Source organism: Cheilinus undulatus, linkage group 1, assembly GCF_018320785.1.
Source record: "Cheilinus undulatus linkage group 1, ASM1832078v1, whole genome shotgun sequence".
In the NCBI taxonomy this organism is placed as follows: domain Eukaryota; kingdom Metazoa; phylum Chordata; class Actinopteri; order Labriformes; family Labridae; genus Cheilinus; species Cheilinus undulatus.
In genome coordinates, this window is record NC_054865.1 from 21,812,061 (window position 1) to 21,837,233 (window position 25,173).

Genomic DNA, 25,173 nt, shown 5'->3' on the forward strand with positions numbered 1-25,173 from the left:
TGGTACTGTATGAAGCTCTGTCAGGTTGGATGTGATTTTAAAGACATGACAAAGCCACAAGCTTGCAGTACATAACAGTTTGCCACATTCTCTGAATTTTCGCAGTGAATGCAATAAAAGACAATAGACTCAGTGGGCAGGATTCACTTTTTTTTGGATTACAGATCTGAAAAAAAAAAATGCATCTGAAAGTAATGGACCAGGGTGTAGACCTTAACCCATAAATTCCACACCACTGGTTGCACCAGGCTCCACAGCACCAGTTTTGCTCCAACCAAAGGTGAGTGACCTAGCACACTGGAAGCGTGTCTATAGTGCTGCAGCGCAACCCTGATCAGCTTGAGACAAGAGGGCAGAGACCACAGGGGAACTGCGAGTTCATACAGTATATAATGTCAACCATGGATTATTTTGCCTTTTTGGGGTTTATTTGTTATTCATTTTAACATGATTCCATGATTTTATTGCTTCTGCTATGTTATGAAGTTAAGAGGCTATGCAAGTATTTGTCTATTCTGTTAAAATGGGAAATATGTGTTGATAGAAAAAAACTTCCTCAGAGTCATCACTTTCTATGCTGTAGGTTGACATTTAAAGCTTCAGTCCACTAACAGCTAGTTTTATCCTGATGATGTAAACAACCTGAGTTTCTGAGGGCTTACCACGATTCCTTGTTACTAGGTTATGAAAGTTTGCTCACTTCCACTAGCTTTGGTATTGTCTGGAAGGTCATAAGGCAGATAAAAGTCCATGACATATGTTTTTCAAAACCAGAAAAAAAATGTAAAGGATTTGTCTTGGTATTGTCAGCAGTGTTAGATCTGGATATTACACCTTCAAAAAATCATGTTTGCTTGGTCCCTCCTCACTTGTTGTTGACAAAGTTGATATCAGGAGCTCTGCCCTTTACTAAAAACACATTGTTTTTATTCCTGGGATGCTAAGCGTTGAAAATACAGTTGCATTAGTTCTGTAGAGAAAAATCAGTGCTGGTGCTGCTGACACTGGGCTTTATTACACAGAGACAAATGCTTCTATTTTAAATCCAGACTTGATGTACAAACCATAATGGTACCACAAATATTCAAATGAACATCACCTCTCTTACTGTTCCCCCTCTGACTTTTTGAAATGAAATGTAAAAATAACATAAGGAGATGTGTTCCCACTTGCCTCGCTGAGTATTCAGCTATCATTACTAATTCCAGACTATTGCAGCCACTTCAGCCTGCTGCTGCTCCCATGCCACAAGTGGCTCTCATAGGGCTTTTCATAGAAGTTCAAGAAGGGGTTTCTGGCTTTTCAGTATCACACAGGTGCAGAGACAAAGAGCAATTATTCCAACCTCTTTGCAAAAAAAGCCACATTGAGATGTGGATTGTGGAAACAGGCTGTCATTTCATGCCCTCCCAAATAAAGAATGCATATCAAACCATAAGGAGTTCTGTTAGGACTGAAGTGTAGACTAAGTCAGTGCCTTATTTTTTGATGCAGCGCTCTCCAGTATCCATTTTTGGCTCTATAGTCAATGAAATATAAAGCGCAGTCTGAAGCTACAGCTGGGAAAATGTGTTTATTTTCTCGTATTGGATGTATGACAAATATTACAAAAGTCAAATTTAATTGGATGGTTTTATGTATTTACAGTGCTTTTTAAAGTTTGGATTTAATTTTAAGAATCAAGACAAAAAACATCTTACCTACCTAAAAAACATCTAGAGACCTGCAGGCCTCACTTGACTCAGATGAGGTCAGTGTTCTAAGGCTCACCTCACACACTGGCTAAGAAAAGAAAAAGAAACACCTTGATGATCCCTAAGAATTTTGGGATAATATTCCATGGACTGTTTTAACTTTCATGGACTGAAAGTTAAACTTTCTGGACTTTGCAAATCCTGTTATATCTAGTGTAAAACTAAGACAGTATTTCAGAAAAAGAATATCATATCAACAGTCAAACATGGTGGTGGCAGTGTGATGCTCTGGGGTTGCTCTGCTGCTTCAGGACCTGGATGATTTGCTGTAATTGGTGGAACTATGAATTTTGCTCTCTACCAGAAAACCCTGAAGGAGGATTTCAGGTCATCAGTTTGTGACATCAAGCTAAAGCTCACTTGAGTTATGCAGGAGGACAATGATCCGAAACTTAACAGCAAGTCCACCTCTGAATAGCTTAAAAAACAAAATGAAGATTTTGGTGAGGCCTAGTCAAAGTTCAGACTTCCGTCTGATTGAGACGCTGTTGCATGACCTTTAACAAGCCGTTCATGTTGAAAACCCTCCAATGTGGCTAAATTAATATAATTCTGAAAGAAGAGTGGGTGAAAATTCCTCCACAGTGGTGTGAAAGTCTTAATTCCAGTTATTACAAATGCTGCTTAAAGTTTAAGCACAACCAGTTATTAGGTTTAGAGGGCAATGATTTTTTCACATAGGGTCAGATAGGTTGGGAATTTTTTTACTGTTGATTAATGGAATCATCATTTAAAAAAAATGCATGTTGTATTTACTTAGGTTATTTTTGTCTAATATCAACATATGTTCGATGATCTGAAATATGTAAGTGTGACAAAATGCAAAAATAATAATAGTAAGAAATCAGAAAGGGGGCAAAAACTTTTTCACACTACTGTAGTTGGCTCTAAAATCAACTTTGACCATCCCGAGGACAAAGTGTCAGTTCCTGTTTTAAAGAAACAGTAAATGCGAACTGCTTTTTGGAAGTTGACTTCCTATTTATTTATTTATTTTTCTAAAACATTTTGCTTGACCTTTACTGACTGGACAAGTGAAGAGAGACAGCAAAGGACTGAGGGTCAGAATAAAACATGGGCCCATGCCATGAACAATGTGCCTATGCATGTGGAGCTCTAACAGCTCAGCTAAACCAGCACCACATTTACAGTTTAAAATAGAATCAGATCATTCTCAAGAACGCTTTTCTTTATTTTTCTTCTCAAGTCATGTAGCATCCATACCGTACACACACTGGTAATGTTGCATAGAATCTTGCATCAGGTTTGAGGGTAACTTACATTTTAAGGAGCACACAACATACTACAGTCTCCCTTTAATCTCATAAATATTCTTAAAATGTCAATCTATTTCAGCTCCTGAAGACTCAGACGGTCTTAACATGCTTGTATCTGCTCGTTTTATACAACATCTGTTATTCTGATGGTTAACTGATCCATTTAAAGACTTATTCAACACAGCAGCACAGAAGATTTTTTTCCCTTTAGAGACATTTAAACATAGGAAAACTCTCTATGTTGACTTGTAATAACAGCTTAAGCTTTTCTCTTCCTCTGAAATGACTTCAAAGGCTTTTTAAAACACAAGTTTCAGAATACAATCTGTTCAGTCTCATAAAGGGCTTTCTTTAGACTTCTTTTCATGTCATGAGGCATACATGCACCAATCATGTAAAGACACTTGCATCTGCTTTGATGGCTACTTACAACAAAATAGTCTTGTTTTACCGACAGTAAAATTGTTGTCTATTTTAACTTAAGACAGACGATTGTAAATGTTTTTATCCCATCATGTCTCAATTATTGCAGCATCCTTTGCAAAGCACTCTTTTAATAAAGATTTACTGCAATCTTTATTAAGATGCAGTTAACATACCATAGCTCAGTTTACTCCTCTGTTGCAACTTATCTGCTGTGCATATATAAGAAATATGATGACTTAGTTTTTTATAATTACAAATTAATCATGAACCAGGATCTTTTCCATAAACTTAACCGAGCTGTGTTTATGCTTAAACAAGCACAACAGCATGGTTCACAACATCAGCAGTGGTCTAAATCAGTGGTTCTCAACTGGTGGGACAGGACCCAAAAGAGGATCACAGAGGCCTTTTCAGTAAGTTGCAAATGTGTGCCTTGGAAAAAAATGTGCACCACAAAGTCCACTCAACTCTTTAAAAACATGCTTTTCCTGTCCCGTCTCTTTGTCCTGTCACATTTTTTGCAACATCTTAAGTCCATTATTTTATTTTGCTTTAAAAACTTAACAAACACGCCTGAAACTATTGTTCCAAACTGCAGGAGTTGGAGATGGGTAGACCTGCTTGGATTTGTCTTTTTAGTCTTTTTATTTGGATTTTTGTGCTTCTACCATGGGTATGTAATTTATCCTTTGACAACATAGTAACTTACCATTTACTCCTATGACTGCAGCTATGGTGTTCCACTCCAAATAATTTTTTTGTAGAAAGGATGGGTGGTGTGGTATGGGCAAAATCACTTTTTCCTAATCCATGTCATTGTGGCCTCTGACCCCCTGACTTGTTGACTCCAGGCTTGGGCTATGCGCCATTTTGACGTTTTGTTGATGTAGTAAAGTGATATGATCTGCTGTAAGCATGGAGTATTATATTCTGAAAATGAATTGATTTTAAATTGAACTAGAAAAGCACTCGGAGAGCACAGACCTCTGCCATTAGCCCTATTTCCCAATAGTACAGAACCCTTTAAAAAATTCCTGGATCCAGACGGTGAGCCGGATCACTCCCAAAATCTAATCAGTTCTTCCTTGTGCCATTTCTGACATTTCCTGAAAATTTCATCAAAATCTGTCCTTAACTTTTTGAGTTATGTCACTAACAAACTAACAAAAAAACAAACCCTGCCAATCACATAACCTCCTTGGCGGAGGTAAAAATAAAGGTCTTGTGTATCTGCTGCGAAGGCTCCAGGCTGACGGAGCCATGACGGAGCAGAAACAAAATGCAGCGGAGCCAGAAGAAGCCCTTTCATTGACTAAAACTGAAAACCTATCACCTCTGTTGTCAAGACGGGGCAGAGATGACTGAACATAACATGCATCTGGTAGATTTCAGAGAATCAGTTTCGACCAGCTGACAACCACCAGTCTAAATTTAACTTAAGAATACACAAAACAAGCTTTTTCAGCTGGAAAATTTGGTTCAGCTCAGCAAAAAAAAAAAAAAACTCTCTTCGGGTATCAGTTTTGCTTTATTTGATCTCTTTCTAATGTAAGGATAAAGGCATTAGAGAGAAAAAAACCTGCAGCATGGCTACAGCAGCTATGAAACAAACTCCTTCCTGCACGTTTGTGCTGAGGTGTTGGAGTGTTTTCACATTTTCTAAAGTCTGTTTTTCTCTGAAATACTGTTTTGATTGTATTTTCCAGGCCTTCCTGCTCTCTTTCTCTCTACCTGCCATTATCTGAACAGTGAGATTTCTGTTGAACTAGAGCTGATCAACCTGACCTAACCGACTGTGAGCCCTGGTTTTAATATTGAAGCATATCCAGAATGTAAAATGTCCAGCTAAAAATCATATCTATCTATTGTATTGTAGAGCCCTTTACATTTAAAACTGATGCTGGATTGATACATTCAGCAGAGCACCAATGATGAAGCTGTTGTTGTTTCAGTGGGAACATTTTGCTGTAGATGTACAAGGTATGAAACACTGAACAAATTTTCTACAAAACAATGCAAAAGCTAAGGACAATTAGCCCAAGGGAAGATGGAAAGAAACTTCGATACTTTCCAAAAGTCTGTTAAACTTTTTTCTGCAAGCCTTTCAGAATCTGAAACAAAAACAAGGCCTCCAAACAAAACTTTGGTCACAGCTGTGCTGCAGACTGTTTCTGCATTAGAACGAAGAAAAGACTCTTCTCTCCCTCGACTGGTTGTAGGCAGCAGGATAAGAAATGAAAAAAGATTACAGTGACACTTGTAGCTTTACACTATTGTATCAGCTGAATGACTAATCTGCATCTGCCTGCTGATTTCAACAACAACACTGTATTCCAGACACCCCCAAATAGGCATGGGGGGGCTGCTGGGTTAGGGGGATCTGGGTGTCATGCCTTGCAATCAGTCCACAGCAGCACATGGAGAGTAGCTGTAATTAAGGAGCGGCGTCCCCCATGAATCCCATCCGTGAAGCAGGACTTTAATTCCCCGTTAATTGAGGCTAACGCAGGGAGGGCGGAGGGAGGGGGGCGAGGTATTTGAAGCTCCTGCCGCTTGGACCGACCACTGAGTTAGATGATTAGCTGAGGTGTAGCAAAGGTAACGAGGAAAATGAACCCTCCAGCACAGCTAGACACACCTGCCCACCTCTGCCTGGTTCCCTGCTCACACTGCTCGGCTCGCCATGAAGGAAACCCGACCCGAATGGAGGCAAACTTTCTCATTTTAGCTACACTTTAACGGCAGCTGTTTTCTCTGCTGGTGAGAGCTGAGTGGGAGAGATGGGAGGAGGAAGAGGAGCAGGAGGGTTTGATTGATTTGCTTCATTTGGATTCGTATCTATTGCAGCTGTGATTGCTGCCGACAGAGGTTTGTACGACTGCAGAGAGAACAAAAGAGAGGTGGGGATATATTTAGAGAAACTCCAAGCTGGAGCTAGAGCTACAGCTAATGAAGGCAATTATTCGGAAAAGTAGATTTATTCAGTTTTTGGATCTAAAAGCTGCACGGACAAGTGCCATAGCGGTTTTTGCATGCATTTTATATTTCTACAGTTTAAGCTCAAAATACACAGGCCACTCAAAGTGAAGCAAGGTTAACCATCAAATTTGCTGACTTTGGCTTCAGGTGACAGTTGTTTTTGTATCTGTAATGGTGCCGTTTGCTGTATTGGCTGCATGCAAAGCCGTCTTCACTTTGTGTGTACTTCACCAGAGGCAGCAGAGAAAAAAAGGCACTGAGGAAGTGGCTGTAAGGCACATTGTCACTGAATTGTGTCAGACTCCACTCTCTCACTCTGCGTCTGCCTGTCCCTCTCTCTCTGTATGTTTGTGTATGTAAAAATCTTCCCATGTCAGAGTTGTTTCTGACAGCCACAGACTCCTCTACGAGACGAGATCCACCTGCGATTGTCACTGTCGTCTTTGGAGAAGTTGGGATGTACTCCTTTGCAACCTGCACGCATGCATTGCGGCACTCTGCAAAAACCAGCTCATGCATGCACACGTAAAAGTATGACTACTAAATAATGAGACTGCGCGCATGAGAATAAAATCACCTGGTTCACAGTCACCCTGAGTGTTACATATATATCCAATAAGTGACGTCTTTTTGCTAAGGCATCAGAAAATGATTAGCTTAAAAGTTGAGGAACACATTGGCTTGAAATGTTTTGATTAAATTGAACTAAACAGCAGCTGAATCTTCTGGTGCATTAACTGAGGTGTATTGGGAACACTGCATGGCATGTGCACGTCTTTGAATGGCACAAAAGATTTAGTGAAGCCAGAGAGGATGTCCAAGACTGTGAACACTCTGGGTGTCCATGAACATCGGTAACTTCTGATAACAAACAGATTGTTGTAGAATCATTGGAAATGATCAACAACTCAGAATAAGAATATAAGCAGAAAAGGTCTCTATGATAAAAGAAACAGTTTGGTTAAGTTTGCATGAAAATTGAACATAAAAAAACATGTGTGCCAAGGTTGTCCCAAAGCTTCTGACTCCAGATCAAAAGGAAAAGCAGGAGCAAATTTTTTGAGACATTTTGGAACAAGTTGAAAGAAACCCACATTTTTATGAAGGAGTGATTACATGCGATGTAACTGATCTTCCAATACAACCCTTAGACAAATGGCAGTCAATGCATTATAAAACACCATCGTCACCAAGGATGACGAAAGCACAACAAAGCAAGTCCAAATTCAAGGCCATGTTGATTGTTTTCTTTGACATTAAGTGTCTTCAAACACTGGGTCCATTATTTTCAGATGCGTTTTTTCTGATCTGTAATTGAAAAAAAGTATCAGGCACTCAAACCTTATGCACTGAGTCAGTTTCATTTTAAACTCTTAGATGTGGCAAATAGTTTCGTACTGTGAGCCTATGGCTGTGTCCCTCCTTTAACCCTTTAAGACAATTGTATCATGTTTGATACATCATTTTATGAGACCTATGCGCAATCAACATGATCAATAATGTCCTTAAAAACCTTTTGTATACAATCTAATTAATGAATAAAAAATACCCTCCAGTGGATTATCAACTGCCAGCAATGCCTAATGCATCAAATGTGATACAAGGAAAAAAATATGAAAAACACCTGAAATTTTATGGCAATTTTTCTTCTTTTTGGATTTCAGTAGAAGGTTAAATAAACATCTCAGTTTAAAAAAAAGTATAAATTCCTGGCTATTAATCAAAGTTTTAGCAGGGGCGGAGCTAGAGCACAACTGGTCAAAAGGAGCCAGTTGCATTTTGAAATCGGTGATGCCTATTGACTGCTAAGTCCCTGCTGTACAGTAGTTGGCGCTATGTACCAGAAAGAGTTGTAATACACTTTACTAAGAAGAAGAATCGCCACAGAAGAAGAGGATGCCAGGGAAAACAACGGCAATGCGTGAACAAATCTCGGCTGATGCCCGCCAAACTTAAATTCTTCTAAGCGTAGGAATGGACTTTTCTCGTGAATTAGTTCATGTGTAGATTTATAAGTCAAGTGGAGAGCAGCGGGAGGCTGTTTGAGCCAAACTGTTGGACTTTTTCCACCCCATGTCGTCTTTTCCTTCACCGGAGAGTCTGTGAGCTATGGAGGCAGGTACTTTACCGATAATCCACGGCCTTTTTCAACAGTCTGCGCATCATTTAGCGATTTTTTTTCTTTCAGCGTCTAGTTTTAAGATGTAAAATCTAAGTAGCAGTCAGTGTCAAGGAGATTTAACCGGTTATCGACCTGTCTCCCACAGGGATGCAGCAGACTCCGCCCCAGTGAAGCCGCGCCAGGTATCACAGGTGTGGGGTACAAGAGTTCCAGCCGGCAGGGGGAACAGAGAGCTATGGTCAGTTTATCGGAGATTTTCACCCGTCAGCCAAAAGCTGGTTGTGCCTTTCACATCGTTGTAGCGGACACCGCCCTAACTGGACCCCTGCGAGGAGACGCAGCTACGAGGGAGAAAATTGCCGTGGCCCGGTGAACAGCCTGGGCTCCACGGAGTGAAAACTACCGTCAGGAGGACTGCTTTACCGCGGCAGAAAGAGTCTGGTGAGTACCGTTAAGTTAACATAGGTGACCACGCTGTGTTGAAAGGTAGTTATTAATTCAATTTAACAATAATAAAAAAAAAAAAAAAACTTAAAAAGGGGGCTAAATCCATACAGGTGTTCATCTTTTGTTATACATTTCAGCGGGACTCATTCAGCACTTTACTCTGATAACCAGAGAGGATTGGAGCTGCTATAGTTATAGATTAAACCCTAAATTTATCCTGTGAATGTACGCTGAAATAAGTATTGAATTTGAAATGTGGATAAATAGTTTACTTCTTGTCCTAGCATTATGTCTAAGGTCTGAGTTTTATGTTTAAGGTTATTTACTGAGCCATTAGAGAGGTGCGGGTGATTCATGGGATAAAAACCTGAGTCCGGTGTTCTCCTCCTCACCTGTCTCACCTGTCTGCTGCTGGCTGAGCTTTAACATCACACAGAGGTGAGCAGATCCTCCTCTTTTCCCATTATTATTTACTGATCATCATTTTTTGTACTCTTTTCCTTATCATTGATTTATGCTATTTACTCTTGTCTTTTACTTTTCTCTCTCTTTCTGCTCAAATATCCACATTTCCTCTCATAGCCTGCATCATTTTCTATTTCTCTTATCATCTCAGCCTGTGCTGCTTTTTCACATTTCCTCTCCATCCATTTCCACTCGGCCTTATGCTTTTTCCCCTCTCACCTTCATGAATAGGTCATCTTCTTGTCTAATTCCTGTAATCCCTTGGAAATAAAAATGTGGAAAGGTTCTGAAGTGTATTAGATAAACAAAGTATCCTTGTAAAACTATGTGTTTTTTATCTTTGTCTACTATCTCCCAGAACCAAGCCAAGCCATCAGGGTCTTTTCTATGAGGACTGTCATCTGTCTTTGGAGGAAGAAGATTTTGCCTTCTTAAAGACGTACTTGGTAAGTAACTGAATTTGGTGGAAGTTCTGCAGGATGTACGTATATACACGTTGTTATTTATTTTTTTTTTTTTAAACCGTATATTGACATTTACATTTTATGTGATATTTTTCATTCTAAACAGTTTAAAATTATTTATTTGAAAATCAAATGTCTAATTGAATGTTTCTCTGTCCTCTTTGGTTTCTTTCTCTTAGAATCACACTGATAATGAAAAGGTAGAGGTAACCTTGGATGGGAGTGTAGGGAGGCTCACCTGGATGACCTGCCCTGTACAGTAACTGCTGGATGTTTGAATGGATTGATATGTGCCTGAACAATACTCTGTTCATGAAAGGACTTTCTTCTTCATTCGAAGGTGAAACCCACTTAAATTGTTGTGACCTCAGGACTCTCAGGAATGGGTTTGGAGGTCAGGGATTATTTTGGTACAATTTAAAAAATCATGACACGACGTTAGAAATGTAAATGGTTGTTATTCACGTGAAAGCTCAACTACAACATAAAACTACTCACACATTTCAGAAGTGTACTGTCACTGTAATGTTTAGATATTGTCAATTTCTCTAATGTCTAATTATCTGAAATTTATTTAAGCAAACAGCTGAGGCTTTTGAAATTGCATAAACTTTAAAGCTGGTGGCATGACATTCTTCGAGTTTGTTATGTATTTTCATGTGAAAACTGGATTGAATTTAATTAGAAGAAAAGGCACTCGTTTTTTTCTCTTCCTTTTTTTACATTTAAACAAGTAAAAAGTAATTAAAATGTGTAGCTCTGTGAGGGTTTTAATTTATTAACTGCTAATTACATACACAAATCTCATTTTCTGTGCTTAATATGTACTTAAATATATTTCAACATTTAGAGACTCCGATTGCAACTGATTGTTTGAGAAACATGTTCATAGTCATAGTCTGTGGACCCCCTGAAATAGCCTTGGCCACCCTCTGGCCCCCCCAAGGATAAAAGTCTAGCTCCGCCACTGAGTTTTAGGCGTTAGAAGATCACTCTGGGTCTGTCCATCCTGACACAGATCTTCATACAGCACAAGCTCATGGGTCATAGCGCTGTGCCAAGTTGGAGAGCAACTTTTTTAATTCAGTCTCTGTTAACACCTGTGAGTAAAAACTTACACATTTACTTATACCTTTATCTGTTATACACTATGGTTGACACCCACATAATACGTGCGTAAATCACGGTGTTTAAAGTGAGGGTTCAGTGCGAGAGAGGGAGGGGAGCGGGTGAGTGAGCAACTTAGAAGGAGGCATCAGACACTGATCTAAATCATCAGTCCCCCATTTAAATGACTTGGACTAATGAGAAAAACGCAAAAAAAAAAATTAAACTTGTTCCAAAAAAAACGGACAGATGAAAGTTTCGATGTCTGTGTGCAAACATGATTAGAACTAACCTGACACGCCAGCTGAAAAAAAATTTCAAAGTATTCACTACGTCTTTATTGTGTGGGTATTTCAAATTAAAAAAAAGACTCAGTGTTCAAAGGCCCTAAAGGTATCATTTTGGAGGAGTGGGTTCCAGAAGGGTCAGTGGTGAATCAACTGTATTACAAACAGGTTCTAGAAAAACTGAGGAAAATGTCCGAAGAAAGAGACCACAACTGTGGAAGAATTGCATCATTCTTCATCACGGCAAGGCTCCAGCTCACACCGTGCTCTCGGTAAAGCAGTTTCTGTCCCAAAAACAAATCACAGTGCTTGATCACCCTCTATATTCACCCGATCTAGCACATGTGACTTTTTCCTACGATCAAATCTGTGCTCAAAGGATTTGAGTCTTTGTGAGAAGTTAAGAACCACAAAGAATCTGAGACAACTGTCTGAAGAAGACCTCCTTCACAGCTCTGAGCAATGGAGGACCAGAGAGCACTTTGTTGACACAGAAGGGAAGTATAATAAAGAGGAAAGACTTGGAAAAATGTATAAGTTCAATAAAATTGCCTCCTATTTTAATATCTTGTATTGAGAGCAGCTAATAGCATCTAGTAGTGTGGTTTGAGACATCAAAAACCTCCCTCATCAATGCTTTTTTTCTGTATTTAAAGATGCAAGCTTTACTGTAGCAGACAGCGCACTGATGGACTCCTCTGGCTCCTTTTTAAACCAATTTCTCAGCCTCATGTAAATGATGAAGTTTCTTGCACCATCCTCCTCTCAGAGCAGACTTATTAAGGCAATGTGAGACAGAAGTAGGATGGGAGACACAACTGATTGTACTTTGTCTCAAAATTTTCCAGCTCATATGACATTTTGAAGATTTTATCAAGTTATTCTGATGTTTAACTGATCCGTTTAAAGATTAACTTACCACAGCGGGGTGGGAGATTTTGTCCCTTCAGAGCAATTTAAACATGTAGAAAAATCCTCCTCATTGACTTGAAATAGCAGCTAGAGCGATTCTGTCCCTCTGAAATGACTTCAGAGGCTTTTTTTTTTTTTTCAAACATTAGTTTCAAAAATGCAATCTGTTCAGTCTCATAAAGGCCTAGATTAGATGAAAGCACAGCCTGATGTGGAGGCTCTTCATGTGCAATGTGTGCCACTCAACGCAACAGAACGTACAGTGGGAGGTCAAGTAACAGGGAGAGCTGGCTTGCAGGCCACTGGTGGGAGGCACAATCATTGTGCATGAGGCTTTATGTGTCTGAAAATAATGTATGTGCTGTATGCGACCACTGCTGTGTCCTTGTTTGAAGCACTAGCATGCCTTTGATTTATTGAGGTTTGTAACCTTGGCCAATTACCTGCAAACACACTCTCCCACTGTTTTTTTCCTCCACAAAGATGGAGAAAAATACCCCTCCTCTTTAGACTTAAGCTGCTTGCATTGCACAAAAAGTAATAGTTAATTGGTGATAGTTGTGACCTTGTTTCCTTCCGTCTGATGATGTTCCCCCCTGATTATTTGTAATTCAGCTTTGCCCTCGACATTCTGGAGAGCACTCCATTTACTTAGGAAATCAGTGGTGGTCCAAAAAATCAAGCCTGGCTTGTTTTTAGCCTATTCATCTTTTTATCCACAAGGGGCAGAAATGAAGGATGGCCTCTGAGATTTAGCTGGCATCCTGGACCAAAAAAACTCTGAAAAATTGATAGGTTTAGAATTTACATATCTGTTGTGAGTGTATTCCCCGTGGCTGGTGTGAGCATGCAGTTCATCAATAAAATATGACTGAGCAACAAATATTGAAATGACGCCTCTCAAAAATGAAGTTTGGTGGTTGTGCGATGATGTTTAACCAGGCGACAGAGGTCAGAGAAGTCAATGCTTTACTTTAGGCGAGCAGGGAAATCAAAAGGGAAATCTATTTGCATACATCTCATCTTGGGTGTTAGAGAGAATGATTTATTTTCCTGTTGTGATTCTTTGTTTATGTTGTTGTTTGGAATTTGCATGTAAAATGTGGTTTAAAATGTGCAAGACAGAAAAATACATGCATGTGGAATTATTGGGTAAGCATTGCCCTCTAGTGGTGCAAAGAGGAAGTCCTGAGAAATGCATGTCATCTCTTCTGCAGCTCCTGCAGTGCATGTGTACATTTAACATATACGTGTAGACAGTTCTGCACATGGCTTTTGATGTATAAACTGATATCAAGCAAAGCATTGCATCTCCAGGGAGAAGGAGGAGGTGGCACAAACATTCCGTCCTCTGAGACTGAAATGGATGAGCTCGCTGCTTTACATTGATTAATTCACACATGCACGCACTGAACAAACACAACAAGAGCAAATCTGACAAGACAAAGACAAGAAGGACAGACAGAGAGAGACACGAGCAGCCAACGCTATCCTTTTTGCAGCTACACGGATGCCGTTTCCTCAAGGTCGTGGGGTTAACAGGCAGACGGGCACGGCTACAGCTGGTGTCTACAGGGCCCCGAGGATCCTAATCAATTCTTACATTTCAGGGGAAAATGATGAGAAAGCGGCCGCTCAAAGGAAGATAGATGAGAGAGAGTTGCAGCAAACACACAGATCAATAATATTCATACCCTCAAGGAGAAAATACGTTAAGTAAAAGCTTTTTACTCAATGGATCTGAGCGGAGATGCTCGGAAAAGCAGCTGGTATGTCCACTTTTATGCTCTAGAGAAAGAGAGAGAGAGAATGAGTTTATATGAGCAAAACAGATCGACCACCGTCAAGGCTACGTGCTGAGGGACGGTAAGTAAAAAATGCAGTCTAATGCAGGTGAATATATTTGTGCATTCAGGTGGTTTACAAAGGTTAAAATGAACAGGTGGTCTGTTAAACTTTATCCATATCTACATCCACATCTATGGTTATAGCTCCATATCAATGCAGAGTTTGTAGGCAAGAGACAATATGCTGATTTATCATGGATCTTTGTAATCCATGTAAAAGCATCAACCTTTGCTATTCTTTTACATACTGAAATATTCAGCAAGGCACTCTTAAAAGTAAATTAAAGAGCAGATCAGCCTCCATGTGACAGCAATTTAGCTCTTTTATTAATCTCTTTAAGGCTAACTACAGTCAAATTCAAATCTAAACCAATTATGAACACATGGGAGACCACAATTATAGAATTTTAACTAATTTCAAACATCATAATCCTCGTAACGTACATATTAGACAATTCCAAAGAACGCGAGCTCACAGAAACTCACATGCTCAAACGTTACCTCAGTAGGGCTTTAGTCAACCAACGAAAACTTGCTCAACCAGGAGCAGGGCAAAAATAGCGTATAGCGTCAGGCCACAGAGACAACCCTGCTGTAACTGAGATAAGCTGATCTCACACAAGCCCTCATCAAGCCAGTTGACTTGCTCTAAGCATACTATTGGCAAATTGCTCTCATGCTTTCTTATATTAAAGGGGACATATGCAAAAATCACCTTTTCAGGCTTTTCTAAAAAAGATATGTTCCCTTGGGCTGTCCATAATACCCTCAAGTACCAGAACACACCCCCCCCCCCCCACCACCACCACCTTTCAGAAAATGTGTGCTGAAACAAGCTAGTAGTAAGCACCGCCCCCAGGTTCGGTTGGCCCTCCTCTCTTGGAAAAAAGTTCTGCCCTCCTCTCCTGGTCTTCCTCTCAGCTGCCAGATGTAAATCCAGCTAAAGATACTGAAATGAGAAGTCTTTAGTAAAACAGCCTTCCATAAGGGGTATTTACTAAACAGTAAACCAAAGTTTTGCTCTTACACATACATTTCTAAAAATGAGGGAGAAAACCTGTTAAAAGTGCCCTTCCTGGTTCTTGCTGTGAGCAAATGCTTTGCTAGTAGGCCACTTTTAACAAATTTTCTCCCTTTACTATGTAAAATTCTTTAATGAAATGGAAATGTTGGTTTACATTTCAATAAAAGCATCATAAGGAGTGCTATTTTTGTGGGAAATGTTTTTGTTTTTGTTGTTCAGGTTGAGAGCCCCCTGGTGGTGGAATATACACCCTGTGTGTTTAAGTACTTGCACACTATTTTTGAACCCTGGTGTTAACATCATTCAGCCATTAAATTATCTATATATGAGAGAATAACCATTTAAATGCTGTGCTTGTGTAGAGAGGATTTCACACAGCTGCAAAAGACAAATGCGTCTACAATCATCATTTCTATCACCACTTCAATGCTGAAGTGAATAATTGATTGGAACTATCAAACAAAATCATCTCACACTGATGTTATAGCAATTATTTGAAAATGGTACAAGAGAGGTCTTAGAAATTCAGACCTGAATTTAACCTGTTTTTAACCAAATATTAGTGTTTAAATGCAAATTAGTGCTCACTGGTGGAGGACGATTACCACATAGGAGAAGCTTTGTCCTTATAACTACATCATTTTTGCATCAACAGCAGCTGTGCCTGATTCCCAGTCGACAGACAACACAGACAGAAAACACACAGCAGGTGGGGTTAGAAGCAGAGCTGGGTGCTCCGAAAGGCAAACACTTGGAATCCTTTAGAGTTCACAAAAGCCCCAGCAATATTAATGAGGTGTGAAGATAGACAGAGCAGTGCTGAAGGTTAGAGAAATCATGGAGGAGGATGGCCTTTGTTCTGTAGGGACAAAAAGAGGGAGAAAGTGAATGGAAAAGGTGAAGAAGATGTGAAAAAAACACCACACAGATGGAGATGGATAGAGGAGGAGGCTAATGAGACACAGCCTGGGAGCATGTGATGGGCAAAGATCGGCTTGAGAGGTTCAGGAGAGTCGAGGAGGTTTAGTAAGGTGCGAGGGAGATATCCTGGGGTCTTTACCCGACTCTTAAATCATCCAGCATTACAGAGACACAAAGGCTTGGCTTGATGCGGAGCTGTCAGTCGTCTTTTGAGCTGTTAATCATGGAGATCTGCGAGGGCCAGATCTCTTAGCATCGGAGGAGACGCCTGGCAGCAACAAATGAGCCCCACACTGAGACTCCCACGCAAACGCACACCTCCAAAGCCCCGCCAGTGCCGTGATCCACCTGCAATCACCCTGCAGCAAATACCAGGCGCTCCCCATGCAGGCAGCCACATTGTGTGTAAGACGTTGAGAGAGAGCCAGGGGGAGAAAAATATGAAGAAAAGGGTAAGACTGTGCATCTGTTATCTTTCCATATGTGTGGAGTGAACTCTGCTTGATACAGATGCACTGATGGGAGAGGTGGCGTTGAAATATGACAGCTCTCACTTGTTCTGAAGTCTGCCCTCCGAATAGCCTGAGCCCTCCCAGAAATAGAGAGATCACTTTCACTTTCTCTCCGTCCACACGCTCAAAGATGGAACTCTGTTAAGATGTGATTAGGCCGACTGTCAGTTGTGAGGGGTCCTATCAAGGTTCACTGCTCGCCAAGCGTGCACAAACGGCTGTGTTAGCCAAGCCGGCCTGCCAGACAGTGAGCTAGTGCAGGAATGTCGGCACTGGAAATAACAGACTGACTTACAGCCGGACCGACAGCTGCTGGTGCTTTGCCAACTGGAAAAAAAGATGGACCTGAAGAGCATGTTAAAAGCAGAAAAGAAGGACCTGCATCGATCAACCTGAGGAGGGAAGTATTAAGAGAGGCAGAGCTGCTGGGAGTCTACAAACCAGGGCTTCTACTTCAGCTCAGAGAGCACATTGTGTACCCTTCTCTACAAAAATGAAACTGTGTTTTTTTGCTTTAGACAAGTTTTTCTTGAGAAATAAATCAGCACTCAAATGGCCTCTGAACTGTAGTTTCCTTCAGAGGACCAAAACTGCAGATTTTTGGAACTGAGATGGTTCAGTGATAGCTATATCAGTGGTTCTCATCTTGTCTAGCCTCAGGACCCCACCACCTTCTTCATGAGAAATCACAACCCAAGTTTCTGATATTTTTCAAACCATCAGTCTTGTTTAATGGAAAAGTTGCTGCTTTGGACTTCAGAAAGTTCAAAACGACACAAAACAAAGAAACAGATTAATCAAACATTAAAAAAGCATTTTTTAAATTTAATTGTTCATTCATTTATTTGCCAGCAACACATGTTGAACCCAAAGGAAATGGCTCCATGACCCACTTATGGGTGATATTTTAATAATATTGAGATTGGACAGCCTTGCTAAAGGCCTTTTCACACTGAGTCTGTTTTCTTTGTCAGAATTTTTCACGTTATGAAAGAAAGTTGAGCTCGTTTTTTTAATCATGTTTGCACACTGACGCTGAATTTTCAGCCATCATAGTTTTTTTCTGAACAGGTTTGATTTTATGCAAAATTTTGCATCAGGCTTGCAGTAAGAAACACATTTGCCACTTTCTACAAATTTTCACAGTGACGGCAAATAAAAATGCAACCGACTAAGTGATTATGGATCTGAAAAAATGCATTTGAAAATTAATGGACCCAGTGTGCAAAGACCTTTAATGTGATAGACTGGGGTCATAAAAAGGCCCTGGCCTTTACAACAGATCAGCCGTCGTGTTGCAGTCGAGTATGTCTGTCATGTGTTAAGTGTTAATAAAGTCATGGAGAGATAGTCACTGTCAGAATTTGAGAGTGATTTAAATCATTTACAAGTAACCAGACTCATAATTTTTAAGAATAAGTATTCCTACTTCACAGGAAAAAAAAAAAAAAAATCTCAAGTTTAAAAAGATTTCCTTTATTTATTTTTTCAAGAATTATTTTGGGGCTTTTTGTGCCTTTACTGATAGAGGAGGACAGTTGATAGAATTGGAAACAGGGATGAGAGAGTATGGGAGAGATTCATGCGGGAAAGGGCCACAGGCCAGATTTGTCCGCATACATGGGGCGCCTCAAACCACTAGGTGGTAAAACATTGATTTTTTTATTTTATTTTATTTTTTTTAACTATTTTCATCTTTCAGACTTGCTCTAAACTGGGGCTTTTCAGAAGAAATCATGTTGACAGCATCTTGGAGTCTTTTGACTTTGTTTCCTCATTAATATACAACTTTATAATGTTGTAAATGTAAGACTTTCTAAACTTGTTTTTTTTTTTTTTAGCTTTTAAGGTTAAAATATACAACCTTTTAAACATTTTTTTTCTCATAAATTATCAGCTTTTTAAACTCAAACATTTCAGCACTTGTACACACAGCAATGCAGCTAACCAAGGAGATTTAGGATATATTCAGGAGTATTGTGCAGCTGTAAATCAGACTTTAGGATCATCAGTAAGAAAAACATACAATAGACTTAATCGGCCTATACAATCATTTATAAAGGAAGGGAAATGTATGTTTTAAAAAATGCTCAATGCTCCATCAGTACTGATCTTACATGCACATTTGTGGTTGTTTTTAAAGAAGGCCAAAGTTAATAACCCAGCTCTGCATGCAGGCTCAGATCCTCAGATCCAATTTGGACAATGATACAAAAATAAAACAGCCCTCAGTGTCTGTCTCTTTATTTGAGCCCTGGTCTCTTTATTCCTCTGCTGCAGTAATGACTGGGTTGATGTGGCTCCCCATGCTAAGATAATCAAAATATGTCATTATGAACCAATATGGACAGGGAAATTGAGTCCCATCTGGAAATGAAAGCAAGATGGAGAAATAAAAATTCCCACATCAGCTCAGCAGTGAAATTGCTGCCCCACTGAGAGGCAGACATCATAAGCTGGGTCGTAGAAACGTGCGTGTGATGTACAGACACTCAGAGACACACGCTCACACATACTAAAATGCATGAATTCAACCAGCAAACACGGGCATGTATCCAGGAAAGCATGCAAAATGTGCATGCAAGTCTAAATTGCACAAGCGTGCCCTCAGCCCACACACATCCAAGCAGCGTGAATACACACCTTTCCAGGCGGTTGATGCTCAGTGAACACGCTATATTTGTGTATGTCAGCCAAGCAGTCATATTTGTATGTATGTGCGTGGGCCCCAGCTTGTGGTGTCTGGCTCTCAGCATGCCAGTAAACAACATGCAGCCGAGACGATGTGGGGACTCCAGGCTCCATGATTCACGCAGACGGGTTGATTAAAGAGCAATCCCGGCCCCCGCAGTGTGAGAAAGGGTGGCATAATCACCGTAAGAACAACTCTGCTTGGTAGCATAAATCTCAGTACGCTTCAACTTATGAAAGTTTTTTGGGGGGCAAAAAGTTCATAAATATCTACAGCTGCCAAGGAGGCCAAAAATGGAGCAACAGCTTCCTACTGAGTGGCCGAATAAATACGAGAAATTGAGTTATCTAGCTGAGCATAACAATCATATTGGGGCAAAATGTTTAGAATACAGGGCGTTCAAAATTTATCTAAACTCTTAAACACTTCTCCTTCAATTATTCAGTAATAACAACAGATAAAACTAGCATGTGTAATTTAAAAATGGCCCTTGTTGTTATAATCCCAGATAAATTTATCAGCAGAATATGTCTCCCCTAAAAATTATGGAGCATTTCAGCATCTATTGTAAGCTCATTGTTTGTTTTTTTTTAAAGTATGGAATATTTTTAACCTATTATTTTCTACTGTAAAATGCTCTGATAAACCCACTTCCCATTACTAGAAGAGGAGAGCTTTACAACTCCAGTGTTCTGAGAAAACATCGAACATGAAGTGCTTGTATCTGTATGTTCATATCAACATCAGACTGAAGTGGAAGACCTGAGGGGTGTACTGCAAATAAAATCCATCGGTTTCCCTTTCTGTTGTTTTATCAGTCTGCATTGTACTTTGCTGTGGTCTTACAAGTGAGTAGCACCAAAGTCAACTATGCCGACAAACTGAAGACTTAATTTAACTATGAAGAAGGCAAGCACCATGAGGGACTCCAAACCAGACTCATTTGAAGTGTTGGCATAGAGAAAGACATTTTACAAAGTGTTATCCATTATTGAGTATCATGATCAGCCTCTATTGGACAGACAGTGGTGTACTCTCTCCAGCAGACATTTTCAGCTTTATGCCAAACACAGGAAATCTCCCCTGCTCAGAGCAATAAGTCTCCATGACACCTCATCTCTGTCAAATAAAAACCTCAGCCGTGTCTGTCAGACAAACTTCACTCTGTTGTGCTTCTTTTGAAACTCAACTGTAAATTTTGCACACCAGCATCAGAGTGTTAGCTTCTGGAGACTCAGTGTAAAATATTTTTTTATGCTTTTATTGTAAATTGGACAGTGGAGTGAAAAACTGGGTAGAAAGGAGGATTGGGATATAGGAAAGAAGACTGAGGCCTTGTTTGAGCAAAACGTGTCAAGCACTAGCCTGCACATACGGGGTTCGCAGAAGCCCAAGACAGTCTGGCTGCAGACCGTGCATCTCTGACTACCTCTCTCACAGACCGTTCATCAGAGACGCTGTCTCTTTCAGAATGGAAATACATGAAAAATTGTTCAAAATGAAAACGGACAAAATCTTGTTACAAAACCTTTAATAAATCCAAGTTCTGCTTACAGGAAAAAGTCCACTAGCTACTTAAAAAATGGAGGTATAGAGCTAAGCTCACAAAGCAGCTACAGATCTATGCTATCTGCATAGGTAAGTAAACCTCAGTTACATTTGCTAAAGCTAAATAAGCTAAAGATAATGGTGCTACTTAGTTAATGTAGCTAACATTGCGACAACTAAGCTCACAAAGCAGCCACATATCTATGTTACCTGTGTAGGTAAGTTAGCTTTAGTTACGTTTGCTAAAGCTCACATTGCTTGAGCTAAAATAGCGATAGATAATGGTGCTGTATAGCTAATGTAGCTAACATTGCTACGATTAAGCTCACAAAGCAGCTACGTATCTATGTTATCTGCGTAGGTAAGTTAGCTTTGGTTACCTTTGCTACAGCTCACATTGCTTAAGCTAAAATAGCTATAGATAATGGTGCTACATAGCTGATATAGCTAACATTGCTCAAACTAAGCTCACAAAGCAGATATGTAAGCTACGTAGGTGATCTATGTAGCTATGTTATCTTAAGCTTCCATAACTGAAACCAACTTTACCACATTTGGCTTATGTAGATAGATTCCTTATGTAGCTAGTGTAGCTATGTTAGCTTACGCAAAAGCATATGAAACCAAAGTGAGTCACTGTTCATCTTGGATTGGATTAGACCTCTGACCATTTTCTCTGTTTTATTTATGAAATGTTTCTAAGACTGTATTGTTTTCATTATGGTAATTTCATAAATGTAACTGCCAGACTTTTTGAATAAAGTTGAATGTAAAAAAGAAAAAGAAAAAAAAAATCTAAAACTGGAAACATTGTACTGGCAGATTGCAACACTTCCTTTCTGAGATATATGTTGCCTCAGATGAGCAGTCTGTGAGAGTGGCTGTCAGATATGTACGGTCTGCAGCCAGACCTCTCTCCAAAAGCCCCATGTTTCTTTTTTAACCTCGTTCATAATTTTATGCTGCTATAGTGCAAATTATATTAAAGTATATTACCCAGATCAACAAAGAATAAATTGCGAGTGGTAATAGCACCATACTCTGGATAGCATCTGCTATTTGCCCTGTTTTTGCACAATATGCATAAAAGAATTTGTATGAATCATAGCTGATGCGAACACGCCCACAAGTGGCCCATCAGTGGCTTTGTGAGAGGAGAGAAACATCTGCTTTTAGTCCTGCTTTTTCTGAAAGTGTGATTAAATATCTTTAACAACTTTTTTTCTGAAAACCAACATCTCAAATTACCAAACACCATGTAAGCCCTGCATACCGATGTAGCTGTTTCACTCTGCAGGAAGCAGTTACAATTTACCAATAGCTATGAGGAGTTGAAAAAAAAAAATACTGTACATCGACGAACTTCCTTTAAGTACACCATTAAAGGAAGGAAAGTTTATCTGTTAACTTTATTAGGAGCCCATTTATCTAATGATGTCTGGTATTATAACATGCTATTCCAACATTTGATATTGAAGTGTAAATACAAATGAAGTTTAAAACTCACCACTGCTTCTCAAATACTTCTGCACACTATGTTGTTTTTTTAGACAAAAGAGATGGGCAGCACAAATGGCAGCAGTGTGTATTATATTTGGAGATACAATATGTAGTATTTTTGAGCTCTATTAACTTTAAAGTGACTATTCCTATGTTATGTTTTTAATGGAGGTCTTACAGTAGCTTAAATATTTCTTAAAGTTTTCAAAGAGAAAAATTATTGACATTTCCAGCAAGTTAAGACCGGCACTGCTTTGCGTCATCCATCTCCGTGGCGTCCTTTTCAGTAGTACTTCTTGTTTTGAAATGACAGCTCTGCTCTATATAAAAGGCACCACATAGGGCATATTTACCAAACAGGAAAACTGAGGTGTTGTTTTTACTTGTTAATTTCTCACGACTTTGGAGGAATGCACTTAAAAGTGCACTTACCAGTTGTCCTAAAAGCAATCCAAAAGGGCATATTTGCTATATATTAATTGGAATTTTTTACACATTTATTTCATGCAAAGGTGGCTCATGCTGTACTGGTTCCACAGCCCATGGTTGTTGATAAACTGTTCAGCTGAAGATACACAGTCGCAAATGACTTAGCGAAGACAGGGAGGAAAGATATGAATTCGTTATTGACACAAAAGCTTGTTTGCATATGCAGGGAGCAATTTTGCACCAAGTATCTGAATATCCCCCTTATTTACATGTAAATAGCACGGGTGCACCCAGTATGTTCTATTGATATGACTATATCTTTTTCTGTCATTTGCACAAGTTTATTAATTGTACAAGTCAAAGTCAAAACTATGAATTTTACAAAATTATCAAATGAAAAGTCTTTTGACATATCAGTATAAAATATATTTTTTCAGCCACAATGACAGACAATTTCTTACCATGCAATTCTGTTTTTCTCTGCATTGTCATAGTAATCTTAATTTTAATTTGACAACTGTTGATGCATACTGGGGAAGTCTTTGTGTATATAAAATGCTGTGAATCATATACAATGACTTTCAGACCCATCTGTAAACTAAACATATTTGTATTTGAGTCAAGTGAAACCTTTAAGCCACTTTTACCTCTTCTGCGACTCACATATTGTAAAGCTTGATGACAGATTCATGCCAAACTGAGTGTGACAGTGATGCCCATCTTAAATCTACAAGCTGAACCTCTGCCACACAAGTGTTGCTTTTTGACCCAACTTTAGTAAAGAACACACCTACATGCTTCTCTTTTAACAAGGCAAATCTCTTTCCTCCTCGACCTCACCCACATTTGCCCTACAATCATCCTCTTCTCTCCCTCTTCAACCTCCTTTTCTCTCCCAGGAGGTCAGCAGACATCACGGTGCTTCCAGAGAGTAAATACAAAAAACAAGACAGACGATAGATGTTGTATTTCCATAACCATACAGGAGAGATTAAAAAGGACCACTTACAATGTGACTGCATTAAATGTTTTACGCACGCAGATAGGCATGATTTTATAGCGCTGACATGAAAGGAATGCACATGAAAAACATGTCCAGGTATGATTCAGCAGCAGTAAACAAAACAGGCGGAGAAATATTTGTAGGAAAAGTGCAGAAGAATTTTGACATGAACTAATACCTCATTTAAAATCTCATAACATGGATCCAAGGGTGACTGGCACAATCCTGTGGTATATCCAAACATAAAAACAACATGTCACAGATCCACTGTACACCTGACAGAATGTAAAATCATACATTACCAACCATAATAACTTAAATAAAGGAGTATGAAGCCAGACGCCTTTAAAAATACAACATATAAGCAAGCTAGAAATGCTATTGTCCTTTTCCTGGTCTCTTGATGGCTTGTAGCTTTAGAGGTTTCAAAAGGAAAACACTCAACAGAAGGACAACATACATATTACATCAATAAGTCTCCAGATGCTCCAGAGGTTCCAGTTTGATCAATGACATGATGACTTTGGCAGAGGAGCATCATCAGCCACATTGCCCTCTGAAACAAGAGTCCAGCATTTTGCTCTTCTTTACAAAGTTCATCAGAGTCAAGTACTCCAGGAAGAAAATACACCGTGTAATGGGAACAGTTCTGTTTGCGTTTATCAGTCATCATCCTCAAACAGCCTCTGTCTTTTAGAGGTGTGAATAAATAGACTCGGAACTCTACGGCCTCTTGCTGGAGCAGGATTTGCAGCACTGCTGTCCATAGAACTTGTGGTTACAAACGCCGTGCTGAGGAACCAAGTGACACCAGCTGAAATGATCCACGCAGTGTTCATCTACAGAGAAACAAAAACAGCTCATATTTAGCGTGCAACAACTTGACATCCCCACTTGATCTATGACAAAAATTATCAGAAAGTTATTAAAAACAGCCAGACTTAGCTGGACTAGCAGCTCTGTACTAATTTATGCAGTCTTGTCAGGCTAATTGCTACTTCTTACATGCGGATTCTTAATGTTTATGTTGTTTGGAAATCTGCAACTATGACTACCTACACAAACAGACTGTTGACGATGAAAATCAGCTAATTAAACATACAGCACTGCGGTCTGATAGTTTTAAGAAACTCATGTGAATACATGTACATTTGTCATTTTGCCCTCTGGAGATTTTACCTTTCGATGCAGCTGTGACCCTGCCGTGGCGTTGTGGCGGTGCCGGGGGGACCGCAGGGGGACAGAAGTGTGTATTGCACGCCCTGGATGTGACAGGCCTCTGATGTGGCAGGCAGCCAGCTGCAGGGCGACCTTGGCGCAGACACTGAACGGTCCGGGTCTGCACCCCTCCACCACAGGACACCGAGCACTGATACAGAGACAGGAGAGCGACAGAAGAGACAAAAAGGAGGAGCAGAATGAGAGAGAGAACAGCTCAGTGATATAAATAGTATAGA

General features: G+C 39.7%; 1 protein-coding gene across 2 annotated transcripts in view; it reads right to left on the bottom strand.

Annotated features, from left to right (window-relative positions):
- Positions 1–24,267: 24,267 nt before the first annotated feature.
- Positions 24,268–25,173, bottom strand: part of adamts18 (ADAM metallopeptidase with thrombospondin type 1 motif, 18) — a 108,808-nt gene continuing 107,902 nt past the window's right edge. For both annotated transcript variants that reach the window (XM_041789524.1, XM_041789516.1), the window contains 2 exons: positions 24,896–25,085; positions 24,268–24,555 (listed from right to left, as the gene is read on the bottom strand). In XM_041789524.1, coding sequence (XP_041645458.1) covers positions 24,440–24,555; positions 24,896–25,085 — 306 coding nt within the window. In that variant the 3' untranslated portion in view covers positions 24,268–24,439. The remainder of the gene's footprint in view (positions 24,556–24,895; positions 25,086–25,173) is intronic.